This window comes from Salmo salar, chromosome 01, assembly GCF_965601325.2.
Source record: "Salmo salar chromosome 01, fSalSal1, whole genome shotgun sequence".
NCBI lineage: Eukaryota > Metazoa > Chordata > Actinopteri > Salmoniformes > Salmonidae > Salmo > Salmo salar.
Genome location: NC_138291.1, coordinates 22,434,179 through 22,448,562, shown reverse-complemented (window position 1 = coordinate 22,448,562; position 14,384 = coordinate 22,434,179). Strand labels below are relative to the sequence as shown.

Below are 14,384 nucleotides of genomic sequence, written 5' to 3'. Positions count from 1 at the left end.
GTCTCTCTCTCTCTCGCTCGGTCTCTCTCTCTCTCTCGGTCTCTCTCTCGCTCAATCTCTCTCTCTCTCGCTCAATCTCTCTCTCTCTCGCTCGGTCTCTCTCTCTCTCGCTCGGTCTCGCTCGGTCTCTCTCTCTCGCTCGGTCTCGCTCGGTCTCTCTCTCTCGCTCGGTCTCTCGCTCGGTCTCTCTCTCTCTCTCGCTCGGTCTCTCTCTCTCGCTCGCTCGGTCTCTCTCTCTCGCTCGGTCTCTCTCGGTCTCTCTCTCTCTCTCTCTCGGTCTCTCTCTCTCTCTCTCTCTGTCTCTCTCTCGGTCTCTCTCTCGGTCTCTCTCTCGCTCGGTCTCTCTCTCTCGGTCTCTCTCTCTCTCGCTCGGTCTCTCTCTCGCTCAATCTCTCTCTCTCGCTCAATCTCTCTCTCTCGCTCGGTCTCTCTCTCGCTCAATCTCTCTCTCTCTCTCGGTCTCTCTCTCGCTCAATCTCTCTCTCTCTCGGTCTCTCTCTCGCTCAATCTCTCTCTCTCTCTCTCGGTCTCTCTCTCGCTCAATCTCTCTCTCTCTCGCTCAATCTCTCTCGCTCAATCTCTCTCTCTCTCGCTCAATCTCTCGGTCTCTCGCTCAATCTCTCTCGGTCTCTCGCTCAATCTTTCTCTCTCAATCTCTGTCTCCTCTGTCTTTCTGTCTCTCTCTGGGTCTCTCTCGGTGTCTCTCCCGGTGTCTCTCTTTGTGTCTGTCTCTCTCGCTCAGTCTCTCTCGCTCAGTCTCTCTCGCTCAGTCTCTCTCGCTCAGTCTCTCTCGCTCTCTCTCTTGGTCTCTCTCTTGGTCTCTCTCTCACATTAAAGAGCTCCTTTCATGATCTCCACCATGTCTCTCTCTCTCTCTCGGTCTCTCTCTCTCTCTCTCTCTCTCTCTCTCGGTCTCTCTCTCTCTCTCGCTCGGTCTCTCTCGCTCGGTCTCTCTCTCTCGCTCGGTCTCTCTCGGTCTCTCTCTCTCTCGCTCGGTCTCTCTCTCTCTCTCGGTCTCTCTCTCTCTCGCTCGGTCTCTCTCTCTCTCGGTCTCTCTCTCGCTCAATCTCTCTCTCTCTCGCTCAATCTCTCTCTCTCTCGCTCAATCTCTCTCTCTCTCGCTCGGTCTCGCTCGGTCTCTCGCTCGGTCTCTCTCTCTCGCTCGGTCTCTCTCTCTCTCTCGCTCGGTCTCTCTCTCTCTCTCGCTCGGTCTCTCTCTCTCGCTCGCTCGGTCTCTCTCTCTCTCTCGCTCGGTCTCTCTCTCTCGCTCGGTCTCTCTCTCTCTCTCGGTCTCTCTCTCTCTCTCGGTCTCTCTCTCTGTCTCTCTCTCTCTCTCTCTGTCTCTCTCTCGGTCTCTCTCTCGGTCTCTCTCTCTGTCTCTCTCTCGGTCTCTCTCTCGGTCTCTCTCTCGGTCTCTCTCTCGCTCGGTCTCTCTCGGTCTCTCTCTCTCTCTCTCTCTCGGTCTCTCTCTCTCTCTCTCTCGGTCTCTCTCTCGGTCTCTCTCTCGGTCTCTCTCTCGGTCTCTCTCTCGCTCGGTCTCTCTCTCTCGGTCTCTCTCTCTCTCGCTCGGTCTCTCTCTCGCTCAATCTCTCTCTCTCTCTCGGTCTCTCTCTCGCTCAATCTCTCTCTCTCTCGGTCTCTCTCTCGCTCAATCTCTCTCTCTCTCTCTCGGTCTCTCTCTCGCTCAATCTCTCTCTCTCTCGCTCAATCTCTCTCTCTCTCTCGGTCTCTCTCTCGCTCAATCTCTCTCTCTCTCGCTCAATCTCTCTCTCTCTCTCGGTCTCTCTCTCGCTCAATCTCTCTCTCTCTCGCTCAATCTCTCTCTCTCTCGCTCAATCTCTCGGTCTCTCGCTCAATCTCTCTCGGTCTCTCGCTCAATCTTTCTCTCTCAATCTCTGTCTCCTCTGTCTTTCTGTCTCTCTCTGGGTCTCTCTCGGTGTCTCTCCCGGTGTCTCTCTTTGTGTCTGTCTCTCTCGCTCAGTCTCTCTCGCTCAGTCTCTCTCGCTCAGTCTCTCTCGCTCAGTCTCTCTCGCTCTCTCTCTTGGTCTCTCTCTTGGTCTCTCTCTCGGGTCTCTCTCTCGGTCTCTCTCTCACATTAAAGAGCTCCTTTCATGATCTCCACCATGTCTCTCTCTCTCTCTCGGTCTCTCTCTCTCTCTCTCTCTCTCGGTCTCTCTCTCTCTCTCGCTCGGTCTCTCTCGCTCGGTCTCTCTCGCTCGGTCTCTCTCTCGCTCGGTCTCTCTCTCGCTCGGTCTCTCTCTCTCGCTCGGTCTCTCTCTCTCTCGGTCTCTCTCTCTCTCGCTCGGTCTCTCTCTCTCTCTCGGTCTCTCTCTCTCTCGCTCGGTCTCTCTCTCTCTCGGTCTCTCTCTCGCTCAATCTCTCTCTCTCTCGCTCGGTCTCTCTCTCTCTCGCTCGGTCTCGCTCGGTCTCTCGCTCGGTCTCTCTCTCTCGCTCGGTCTCTCTCTCTCTCTCGCTCGGTCTCTCTCTCTCTCTCGCTCGGTCTCTCTCTCTCGCTCGCTCGGTCTCTCTCTCTCGCTCGCTCGGTCTCTCTCTCTCGCTCGCTCGGTCTCTCTCTCTCTCTCGGTCTCTCTCTCTCTCTCTCTCGGTCTCTCTCTCTCTCTCTCTCGGTCTCTCTCTCTCTCTCGGTCTCTCTCTCTGTCTCTCTCTCTCTCTCTCTGTCTCTCTCTCTGTCTCTCTCTCGGTCTCTCTCTCGGTCTCTCTCTCGCTCGCTCGGTCTCTCTCTCGCTCAATCTCTCTCTCTCTCGCTCAATCTCTCTCTCTCTCTCGGTCTCTCTCTCGCTCAATCTCTCTCTCTCTCTCGGTCTCTCTCTCGCTCAATCTCTCTCTCTCTCGCTCAATCTCTCTCTCTCTCTCGGTCTCTCTCTCGCTCAATCTCTCTCTCTCTCGCTCAATCTCTCGGTCTCTCGCTCAATCTCTCTCGGTCTCTCGCTCAATCTCTCGGTCTCTCGCTCAATCTTTCTCTCTCAATCTCTGTCTCCTCTGTCTTTCTGTCTCTCTCTGGGTCTCTCTCGGTGTCTCTCCCGGTGTCTCTCTTTGTGTCTGTCTCTCTCGCTCAGTCTCTCTCGCTCAGTCTCTCTCGCTCAGTCTCTCTCGCTCTCTCTCTTGGTCTCTCTCTCGGGTCTCTCTCTCGGTCTCTCTCTCACATTAAAGAGCTCCTTTCATGATCTCCACCATGTCTCTCTCTGTCTCTCGCTGTCTTTCTTTCTCTCTCTCTGGGAGGCGGTGGGTGGGTGATTTGTAGAGGGGAGGAGAATGCCTTCCCAGCGTCCTCTGCAGCGGCTGTAACCATTTGTCTGTGATGTGCGGCGGGGGCTGTAAATCAGCCTAATATGAATATCACCAGTGAAGCCCTGACGATCCGCAGCCACATTAAAACACAGGGAGGAGAGAATGGAAGAGGAGGAGATAACGGATCACTTCTGGGGGGATTGAATAACTGTTGATACCGATAACAGCCCTATAATGCAGTGTTGGATTCCCTATCACTAACCCACCTCTTGTATTTTTCCTCTTTCTGTCTGTCTGTCTCTCCTTCCTCCAGGACCTGAGTTGCCTGTTTGAGATCTACCTGAAGCCACTGCAGAACGAGACCTTCCTTACGCTGGACGAGGTAGAGGAGGGTGCCCTGGGATGAGGGAGTGGAGGGATGGGGGAGGAGGGTTTGGTGAGATGGGAGTGGAGGGATGGGGGGGGGTTGGTGAGATGGGAGAGGGGGTTTTGTAGCTTGGGAGGGGGGTTGGTGGGATGGGAGGGGGGTTTGGTGCAATGGGAGGGGGTTTGGTGCGATGGGTGGAGTGGAGTGTTAGTGGGAGGGAGGATGAGGGATGGGAGGTAGGATGGGGGATGGTAGGGAGGAAGAATGGGGGATGGGAGGGAGGATTGGATGGGAGAAAGGATGGGGAGGGAGGATGGGGGATTGGGGGATGGGGGAGGGAAGATGGGAGGAAGAATGGGGGATGGAAGGGAGGATTGGATGGGAGGAAGGATGCAGGATGGGGGATAGGGAGGATGGAGGATTGGATGGGGGATGGGAGGAAGGATGGGGGATTGGGAGATGGGGGGTTTGGTGCGATGGGTGGAGTGTTGGTGGGAGGGAGGATGGGGATGGGGGATGGTAGGGAGGATGGAGGGAGGTTGGGAGGAAGAATGGGGGATGGGAGGGAGGATTGGATGGGAGAAAGGATGGGGAGGGAGGATGGGGGATGGGGAGGGAGGATGGGGGATGGGGAGGGAGGAAGGGAGGATTGGATGGGGGATGGGAGGAAGGATGCAGAATGGGAGATTGGGAGATTGGGAGGATGGAGGATTGGATGGGAGGAAGGATGGGGGATTGGGAGATGGGGGAGGATGGAGGATTGGATGGGGGATGGGAGGAAGGATGGGGGATTGGGAGATGGGGGAGGATTAGAATGGAGGAAGGATGCAGGATGGGGGATTGGATGGGAGGGAGGTTGGGAGGAAGAATGGGGGATGGGAGGGAGGATTGGATGGGAGAAAGGATGGGGAGGGAGGATGAGGGATTGGGGGATGGGGGAGGGAGGATGGGAGGAAGAATGGGGATGGAAGGGAGATTTGGATGGGGGATGGGAGGAAGGATGTAGGATGGGGGATTGGGAGATATGGAGGATTGGATGGGGGATGGGAGGAAGGATGGGGGATTGGGAGATATGGAGGATTGGATGGGGGATGGGAGGAAGGATGGGGGATTGGGAGATGGGGGAGGATGGAGGATTAGAATGGAGGAAGGATGCAGGATGGGGGATTGGGAGATGGGGAGGGAGGATTGGATGGGGGGGAAGGGAGGAAGGATGGGGGGATGGGGGAGGAAGGATGGAGGATTGGATGGGAGGATGGGGGATTGGGAGATGGGGGAGGATGGAAGATTAGAATGGAGGAAGGATGGGGGATTGGGAGATGGGGGAGTTAATAGAAATTGAGAATTTTAGGAGGTTGGTTCATATGAGGTCACAGATTGAGAGATGGATAGCTTGATTAGATTTGGGTGGGGTTAAATTCATTTCTAGTAGCAATAAACTCTACGGACCTCCCCTTCTTAAAACCCTTACTAACATAGGACCAAAACGTGGTTAAAATTATGCTTATACCTCTTCCATTTTTAATCGATACACGATTGACTCTTCTCTCAGATTAAGATTAGTCCTTATGTGTCTGTCCCTCCTCTGTGAGCCCAGAAGGCCATGGCTGGGGAATGCTAATGGAAGTCCACATCCTGTAGCTAGTGAACAGTGATGTGAACTGAGCATGACCTCAGTCTCAGGACGACACTCTCAAAGGAGAGATCCATCGATACACACTGAGCAGTGGGGCTGATTAAACCAACATTATCAGACACTCAGACGTGTCTAGGCACACAGCGGAGAGCAAGACACCCTGAACACCTTTTAATGATGGTGTGAGAGAGCGAGAGACTGTGAGATTGTGCTTTTTGTCCCTTAACAGAGAGTACCCAGTGGCAGAATACATGAACACTGTGACTGACGCAAAATTAAGGAAAGCTTTGAATATGTACAGACTCAGTGACCATAGCCTTGCTATTGAGAAAGGCCGCTGTAGGCAGACCTGGATTTCAAGAGAAGACAGGCTATGTGCACACTGCCCACAAAATGAGGTGGAAACTGAGCTGCACTTCCTTGCCTCCTGCCAAATATATGACCATATTAGAGACACATATTTCCCTCAGATTACACAGACCCACAAAGAATTAGAAAACAAATCCAATTTTGATAAGCCCACATATCTATTGGGAGAAATACCACAGTGTACCATCACAGCAGCAAGATATGTAACCTGTTGCCACAAGAAAAGGGCAACCAGTGAAGAAAAAACACCATTGTAAATACAACCTATAGTTATGTTGATTTATTTTCCCTTTTGTACTTGCACATCATTATAGCACTGTACTTAGCCATATGACATTTGAAATGTGTCTATTCCTTTGAAACTTGTGAGCGTAATATTTACTGTTAATTTGTTATTGATTATTTAACTTTTGTTAATGATATATTTTCACTTGCTTTGGCAATGTAAACATGTTTCCCATGCCAATAAAGCCCTCTGAAATGAATTGAATTGATAGTAAGAGAGAGAGGCTGTTCCTAACTGCCTGTCACCTGAGACATCAGAGGAGGATGTTAACTAGTGACTGACTGCTGTAAAGAGAGAGCTATCTCTGACTGACTGCTGTAAAGAGAGAGCTATCGCTGACTGACTGCTGTAAAGAGAGAGCTATCGCTGACTGACTGCTGTAAAGAGAGAGCTATCGCTGACTGACTGCTTTAAAGAGAGAGCTATCGCTGACTGACTGCTGTAAAGAGAGAGCTATCGCTGACTGACTGCTTTAAAGAGAGAGCTATCGCTGACTGACTGCTGTAAAGAGAGAGCTATCGCTGACTGACTGCTGTAAAGAGAGAGCTATCGCTGACTGACTGCTGTAAAGAGAGAGCTATCGCTGACTGACTGCTGTAAAGAGAGAGCTATCGCTGACTGACTGCTTTAAAGAGAGAGCTATCGCTGACTGACTGCTGTAAAGAGAGAGCTATCGCTGACTGACTGCTTTAAAGAGAGAGCTATCGCTGACTGACTGCTGTAAAGAGAGAGCTATCGCTGACTGACTGCTGTAAAGAGAGAGCTATCGCTGACTGACTGCTGTAAAGAGAGAGCTATCGCTGACTGACTGCTTTAAAGAGAGAGCTATCGCTGACTGACTGCTGTAAAGAGAGAGCTATCGCTGACTGACTGCTTTAAAGAGAGAGCTATCGCTGACTGACTGCTGTAAAGAGAGAGCTATCGCTGACTGACTGCTGTAAAGAGAGAGCTATCGCTGACTGACTGCTTTAAAGAGAGAGCTATCGCTGACTGACTGCTGTAAAGAGAGAGCTATCGCTGACTGACTGCTGTAAAGAGAGAGCTATCGCTGACTGACTGCTGTAAAGAGAGAGCTATCGCTGACTGACTGCTGTAAAGAGAGAGCTATCGCTGACTGACTGCTGTAAAGAGAGAGCTATCGCTGACTGACTGCTGTAAAGAGAGAGCTATCGCTGACTGACTGCTGTAAAGAGAGAGCTATCGCTGACTGACTGCTGTAAAGAGATGACTGACCAGGCTCCTGTCTCTCCTTTCCTTTAGATGGATAGTCTGTTTGGCAGCCTGCCAGAGATGCTGGACTTCCAGAGGGTCTTCCTGCAGACGCTAGAGGAGAGGATCGCCTCTTCACCTGACTTCAGCACCCTGGAAACCCCTGTGCAGTTTAAGGTATGACACACAGAAACACTGTTTGTGACCCTTGTGTTACAACTGCCTCTGCCAATCCACACACACTTAGATGACATGATTAAACCGCATTCTCATAGACGCATTAACCAATGAGCATACACAAATGACATACAAATATGTGAAATCACTCACCCAAACCCCCTTCATTGCTATGATGAACAGTGAGTGTCCTGTCACACTTTGAGATATATCTGTATTTATTATTGCGAGACTGTTACAGGTTCACACATGATTGATTTACCACATCGACATGGCATCATATCGATTTAGCCATTTTGACATGGAGAATTGTATGTTGATAAAAGCACTGTACTCAGGGGTTAGAGATGGCAGGCCTGGGGGATTGTTCATACTGTCCCGTGAGAGGGAGGTGAGAGTGGTCAGGTCACGACTTCACATGCTCACTCCATCTCGCTCTCCTTCACACATTCTTACTCTCCCTCTGTCTCTCTCTTATTCCAGAAGCTTCTCTTCTCTCTGGGTGGATCCTTCCTGTACTACGCTGATCACTTCAAGCTCTACAGTGGCTTCTGTGCCAACCACATCAAGGTCCAGAAAGTCCTGGAGAGAGGTACAGGTCTCCCCTCTACCCACCACCCCCAAAATACTCCCTTGCACTTCCATTGCGTCATCCCCACCAACCCCAGCACTCTATGTAAATGACATGGTTGACATGGCGCCTACGGTCCAGCATCAATAATGAACTCCAGTGAAATGTCTCTGAGTGGAGCTACTCGCTTGGTGAAGTGATGCAATCCCACTTTACTTCAACCTCTCCTCGTATTCACTCAATCATTCCAGACTCCCATATTCTCTTTCATATCAACTCAACTGTAAATGGCTTCCCACTGTAAAACTGTGAAAGTGCCTAGGCTAGCTGGAGTGCCCCCATTGTGCTGCACAGCTAACGAATGCTGGTCTATAATGAGAGAAAGACCATGAAACGCTGACAGGGGGAGTGCTAGTAATTTTGAGTGTCCCTGTTTATATGCTTGAATATAAATGTTGAACTTAATTTATGCCCGCAACGTTGGCCTCTTCCTCTGGTTTGGGCACGCTGCCCAGCGCAGAATAAATGAAACCGAGCAGGTGGGGAAATTGCACCCCGGTGCCTCTTAAATTCTTCCCATTACAAGATTACGCGTTGCATTCCTAGAAGCAGGTACCAAAATTGCGTTTTAATAGCGCAGGAATAATCTTGCAAGCGGCTTTGCATGTTCCCCAACAGTCTCTGATGAAGCAGAATGAACTGAAGTAGGAAACAGCAGCGTAAACATGCATTAGAACACAACTCTCCATCACAGCACAGCATAACCCAGTCCATCACAGCACAGCATAACCCAGTCCATCACAGCACAGCATAACCCAGTCCATCACAGCACAGCATAACCCAGTCCATCACAGCACAGCATAACCCAGTCCATCACAGCACAGCATAACCCAGTCCATCACAGCACAGCATAACCCAGTCCATCACAGCACAGCATAACCCAGTCCATCACAGCACAGCATAACCCAGTCCATCACAGCACAGCATAACCCAGTCCATCACAGCACAGCATAACCCAGTCCATCACAGCACAGCATAACCCAGTCCATCACAGCACAGCACAACCCAGTCCATCACAGCACAGCATAACCCAGTCCATCACAGCACAGCATAACCCAGTCCATCACAGCACAGCATAACCCAGTCCATCACAGCACAGCATAACCCAGTCCATCACAGCACAGCATAACCCAGTCCATCACAGCACAGCATAACCCAGTCCATCACAGCACAGCATAACCCAGTCCATCACAGCACAGCATAACCCAGTCCATCACAGCACAGCATAACCCAGTCCATCACAGCACAGCATAACCCAGTCCATCACAGCACAGCATAACCCAGTCCATCACAGCACAGCATAACCCAGTCCATCACAGCACAGCATAACCCAGTCCATCACAGCACAGTCCAGCTCGTACAACAAAGCCTAGCACAGCGGAGCCCAACACAACTGAACGAGGGCGTTCACAGAGAATCTGTGGGCGTCTGTCAGCGGTTCTAGTAATTACTAATTCTCACTCTGCCGACGTGGTACCGGGCCCCTTCTCGCTACGCATACACTTTTTGTGTTTACTCGTTTACGCGTTAATTGCCTGCCAATTACTGTGTGAAGTGTCAATGCAGCTGCCTGTCTCTGTAGCTCAGAGTGCTATAATTAATACTCTAATGGCCTCTCAATCCTTCTACACATGAGACACACAGCGAGGTGGCAAGAAATGTCTACACCTGACCTCCAGGATGCCTCTCAATGTGTTACAATGCTACACTGTGCTTGGTTTGGACTGAAATAGGTGCCGGTACTCAGTTTTGGTGCCAGTACTGTTTATATTTAGGTGCAGGAGCTCCACAATACCTTTGAGCTAATATTCTATGAGAGGAACAGGAGCTGAAGCAGTAGAACATTTGAGGTGCCGGTCCTCTGCTCTGGTGAGCTCCTGCCCAAGCCTAGACCACACAGCACCCACTGTTAGACATCTCTCCTCACTATGCACACTGTGAATGAAAATCACTGCTGTGGTTGTTTTCAATGGTATTGTTTGCAATGGAGTGGCAGTCTCATGTCCAAACCATGCTTTACAGTAGCTACCTGCAGTGTTGCCTTTTCTGCAGTGGTGAGGAGTAGCCTATACTGCCCCCATGTGGACAAGTATTATCGCACCAAGATACAGTGGTGGGTCTATTTAGCATCACTAGGCACAGTCCTCCAAGCGTGCTACAGAATGAAAGATGTGACTGAACAACTTACATGTACAGGGCTTGGTAAATAAGTCTGTTTGTTGTCTACAGCTAAGACTGATTGGGCCTTTAAGGAGTTCCTGGCTGCGAGGAACCCTATGAAGCAGCACTCCTCAACCCTGGAGTCCTACCTGATCAAGCCAGTCCAGAGAGTGTTGAAATACCCTCTACTGCTCCGAGAGCTGGTTTCTCTCACTGACACAGACAGCGAGGAGCACTACCACCTCACAGGTAACTTGAAGATATACACACACACACACACACACACACACACACACACACACACACACACACACACACACACATTAACCCTTCCTTTCCCTCCTCTGTGCCCACAGAGGCCCTGAAGGCCATGGAGAGGGTGGCCAGCCACATCAATGAGATGCAGAAGATCTATGAGGACTATGGTTCTGTGTTTGACCAGCTGGTGGCAGAGCAGAGTGGCCATGAGAAGGAGGTAACTATACAGTAATGTACCCTGCGCTACCCTCTGCTTCCCTTACAGCAGCTTTCATCACTCTCACTCACATCTTCAATCTAGACACGTAGTTGGACTAACACCAGCACAGCCTGAATTTGCTGCACAACCATTAGGGTCAATTTAATCTATTCATCCTAGTGATGTATATCTCCTACAGAAAACTGGTTGGAAATAGCCAAGTTCCCGTATAGATACTTCCTCTTTAGATACTCAACAATCACCCAACACAGAGAGAACTTGTTTGTTAGACGAGTGGCCCAGGTCCCTGTACAGATACAGTACTTACTATGTCCCGCACATACTGACTGTGGCCCATGGCCTTCTCTCTCCCAGGTCACAGAGCTTACCATGGGAGAATTCCTCATGCATTCCTCTGTCGTCTGGCTCAACCCCCATCCCTCTCTGGGCCGCATGAGAAAGGACCCCGAGATGACCGTGTTTGGTGAGTTAGAAAGACACTGTACCGTTACTGCGGTATTATGGGAAAGAGAGTGCCTGGCCCTTGCCAGAGGCTGTCTCTCAGCCTGGACTCCACTGGCTTAACCCAAACACATATTTTATGACTAGCTATTAGATAAATGTATTGTATATCCACAAAAGGATGATGCTGTTCAGTGTTATACCAGTATAGTTTGGGGTTTTATGGACACATTGTAGTGCCAATGTGCTGTAAACTTTCTGACAGGATGGATTCCTGTGTAAACTCCCAAGTTGTGCTCAAAGTTTTCATTTCGTTTCTCTCATCAGTGTTCAAGAAGGCAGTGATACTTGTCTACAGGGAGAGCAACAAGCTCAAGAAGAAGATGGTGAGTTCGCTCTTTCATTTACTTTCATATGCCTTTGATGCCAGCAGTGCCTAACATCTCTCTCTCGTGTGTGAGCAGACCACCCCTCGCTTGGCGCACTCCCATGGAGACATAGACCCCTTCAAATTCCGCTGGCTCATCCCGCTTTCTGCACTGCAGGTCCGACTAGGCAACACTGCAGGTAAGAGAGCAAGACACACACACACACACACACACCCCACCCCCCCTTCTGGCTCTCATTAACTACCAGAGATCATATTCTCTTGGATATTGAGTCTTTTGAAACTAAATTTAGATGTCTTGATTAAAAGGATCTTCTCCAATCCCTTCCTCCTAGGAACTGAGACTACCTGCATCTGGGAGCTGATTCATACCAGGTCTGAACTGGAGGGAAGGCCAGAGACAGTCTTCCAGCTGTGTAGCAGGTAAGAGAGAGCAGTAGTTCTGACTGGATCTATAGCTCTGGTCCTCGAGGGCCACAGAGTATGCTGGTTTTTCTTTATCCTCTTTATCAGAGACTACCTTCTACAAGGTCAGGGGTTGCATGGGCTCTCTAGCCAATCAGTTGTCCATTGAGTGTCAGGGGGAAATAAACACCAGCAGGACTGTAGTCGCAGAGAAGTGGGACCCTCCTGTTGTAGACTGTGTGAATTAGCCCTGCTCTCTGAGCATGGTACCGGTGTTTCCCTCCAGTGTCCCAGAATGCAAAGTGACCATCATCAAGGTCATCTGCTCCATCCTCCGGGAGAACGTCAGACGGAACATGCTCCCAGCCGAGATGGGGTGTAAGGAGCGCCTCACGCCTTTACGCAGCACTCTGCCTTCTGCCAGGATAGGTGAGTACATCCCTGCTCTGTTCCAAAAAATCCTTTCAAATAATTATCTTTAGACAACATGACCTTGACTTAAACCTTATAAGCACTCATTAACTTACTGTACATACAGTAGTGTTGGTGGCCAGATATTAGTGACTGTATTGCTCAGGTGGCAGCTGTCTCTCGCTCTCCCCCAGCAGGTTCATCCAGAGCCTCCTGGCTGTGTGAGCGGCCCCTGCTGGATCTCCCCACCCCAGCCAGCACACTCAAACCTGGCCAGCCTGACTCAGACGAGGGCACCCTGAGCAGCAGCACCCACAGCTCCTCTGAGGCTCCCCCAGCTGACGGTCCCACACAGCACAAGACACTGTCTACCCAAAAGGCCTGGTCTCGGGGCGGCCAGCAGCCCTCTGGCTTCAGCTCTGTGAAGGAGTCATACATCCTGAGTGATGAGGACGATGAGTTCAGTGAGGCTGGAGGGAGCTTCCCCTCCTGTGCCATTGAGGCCCAGTTTCTCAGTTTGAGGTTGTCAGAGGAGGCAGCTTCCTCCCGGGCGCCGGCCCCCCGCGTGCAGCCAGAGGGAGCAGAGGTGAACACCCCGGAGAGCCAGCCCAAGCTTGTTCGGGGCCACTTCTGCCCAGTGAAGAGGAAAGGTAGCAGCCAGCGGGCGCTACTGAGCCTGAGGGAACATAGCCGTTCTCTGGACAGCCAGACGGACCTGGCAGCCATGGACCTCAGCGCTCTGCTGGAGAGAGAGTTCAGCGTACAGAGCCTCACCTCCGTGGTCAACGAGGACTGTTTCTACGACCCTACAGACACTGGCAGTGCCCCTAACTCCTCATAGGGTCAGGAATAGACACAAGGAGAGGGGCCAAAGCTCTGCCCAGTGCCCGCTCCCTGCCTTAGGGCATGGGAAACCCCGGTTCAGTTCTGTCGTAGTCCCAGGGTATCTGTTGTGCCTGAGCTCTGAAGTTCAACTGTGTTCCTTTGAGAGCGTACAATAGGCATATCCCACTTGCTTAGCTATGCACAGGTGTAAAAGGAAAGATGAGCTACCTTTGGCTCGGCGACATGGTTGTCCCCCTTGAGAGAGACGAGGCGACTTGGTCCCTGATAATTACTGCAATGAATCTGCTGGGCACTAATGTACAACTACGCTCCGCCTCCATCCAGCCCTGCTCTTCTGTATATGCCTCTGCCCAGCTCCTTCTCAATAATATAAATTGGCTTCCTCTACTTGTCTCCTTTACATTAGGTGAGAGTAATATAATGGATAGACAGAGTACGGAGATGAGGATTCCACTTTAGACTATTGAGACTCACCCTAAGAGCTTCGCTTATACTTCCTACATCAAGAAGTCTGAGTTTATCTAAATCGACAGAGGACAGAAATTGATTTTGTGACTTGATGTACATTGTTTGCCTATAATTGCATTTTTTTTATTTAACCTTTATTTAACTAGGCAAGTCAGTTAAGAACAAAATCTTATTTTCAATGACGGCCTAGGAACAGTGGGTTAACTGCCTTGTTCAGGGGCAGAACGACAGATTTTTACCTTGTCAGCTCGGAGATTTGATCTTGTAACCTTCCGGTTACTAGTCCAGCGCTCTAACCACTGGGCTACCTGCCTCCTCTGTATTTGTACACCATGGGATTTTTGTTTTTAAAGCAATGTTTATTTATTGATAGTTGTAACTTGTTATTGCTTTGCAAAATACATATGGGGTTGGCTTGAATTGAAGAATCTGAATGTTTCACCTAATTAATGGTTTCCAGTGTATTGAATAAGAGTATGGTTGTCATCCTCCCCCAGAAGTGTCGCTTACAATGTACACAGGCATTGTCAAAGTAAAAGGATTTAATTCAAATGTTGTCAACTTGCCCTGTTTGCAGCTCCCATACCCGAGTACCTGGACTATAACTTCATTTGAATCTTTGATATTATTACACATACTTGATATTGTACAGGTAGAAATGGCTGTAACTTGCAATAAATACAGTATCTGGGATATTTTGTAAAGGTACTTATTATTTAGCTGTTGAGACATCCTATTACAACTCAACACCACCACATACCCTCAACTGTAAACATGCCTTTAATGCTAGCATACCAATGAATGTGAACCAAAATGAACTGTTTTATAAATAAACATTTTTATCTGTGAGAGCAGGTTGTTTT

General features: G+C 50.1%; 1 protein-coding gene across 3 annotated transcripts in view; it reads left to right on the top strand.

The window, feature by feature from the left end:
- The window catches only part of LOC106575182 (rho guanine nucleotide exchange factor TIAM2), a 108,530-nt gene extending 94,160 nt beyond the window's left edge, over positions 1 to 14,370 (top strand). For 2 of the 3 annotated variants that reach the window (XM_014151537.3, XM_014151621.3), the window contains exons 17-27: positions 3,563 to 3,631; positions 7,168 to 7,293; positions 7,777 to 7,885; positions 10,154 to 10,333; positions 10,441 to 10,559; positions 10,917 to 11,025; positions 11,331 to 11,389; positions 11,468 to 11,570; positions 11,727 to 11,814; positions 12,083 to 12,225; positions 12,402 to 14,370. In XM_014151537.3, the coding sequence (XP_014007012.3) occupies positions 3,563 to 3,631; positions 7,168 to 7,293; positions 7,777 to 7,885; positions 10,154 to 10,333; positions 10,441 to 10,559; positions 10,917 to 11,025; positions 11,331 to 11,389; positions 11,468 to 11,570; positions 11,727 to 11,814; positions 12,083 to 12,225; positions 12,402 to 13,048 (1,752 nt within the window). In that variant the 3' untranslated portion in view covers positions 13,049 to 14,370. The remainder of the gene's footprint in view (positions 1 to 3,562; positions 3,632 to 7,167; positions 7,294 to 7,776; positions 7,886 to 10,153; positions 10,334 to 10,440; positions 10,560 to 10,916; positions 11,026 to 11,330; positions 11,390 to 11,467; positions 11,571 to 11,726; positions 11,815 to 12,082; positions 12,226 to 12,401) is intronic. The other variant, XM_014151838.3, reaches the window with a different exon arrangement.
- The last annotated feature ends 14 nt before the right edge of the window (positions 14,371 to 14,384 follow it).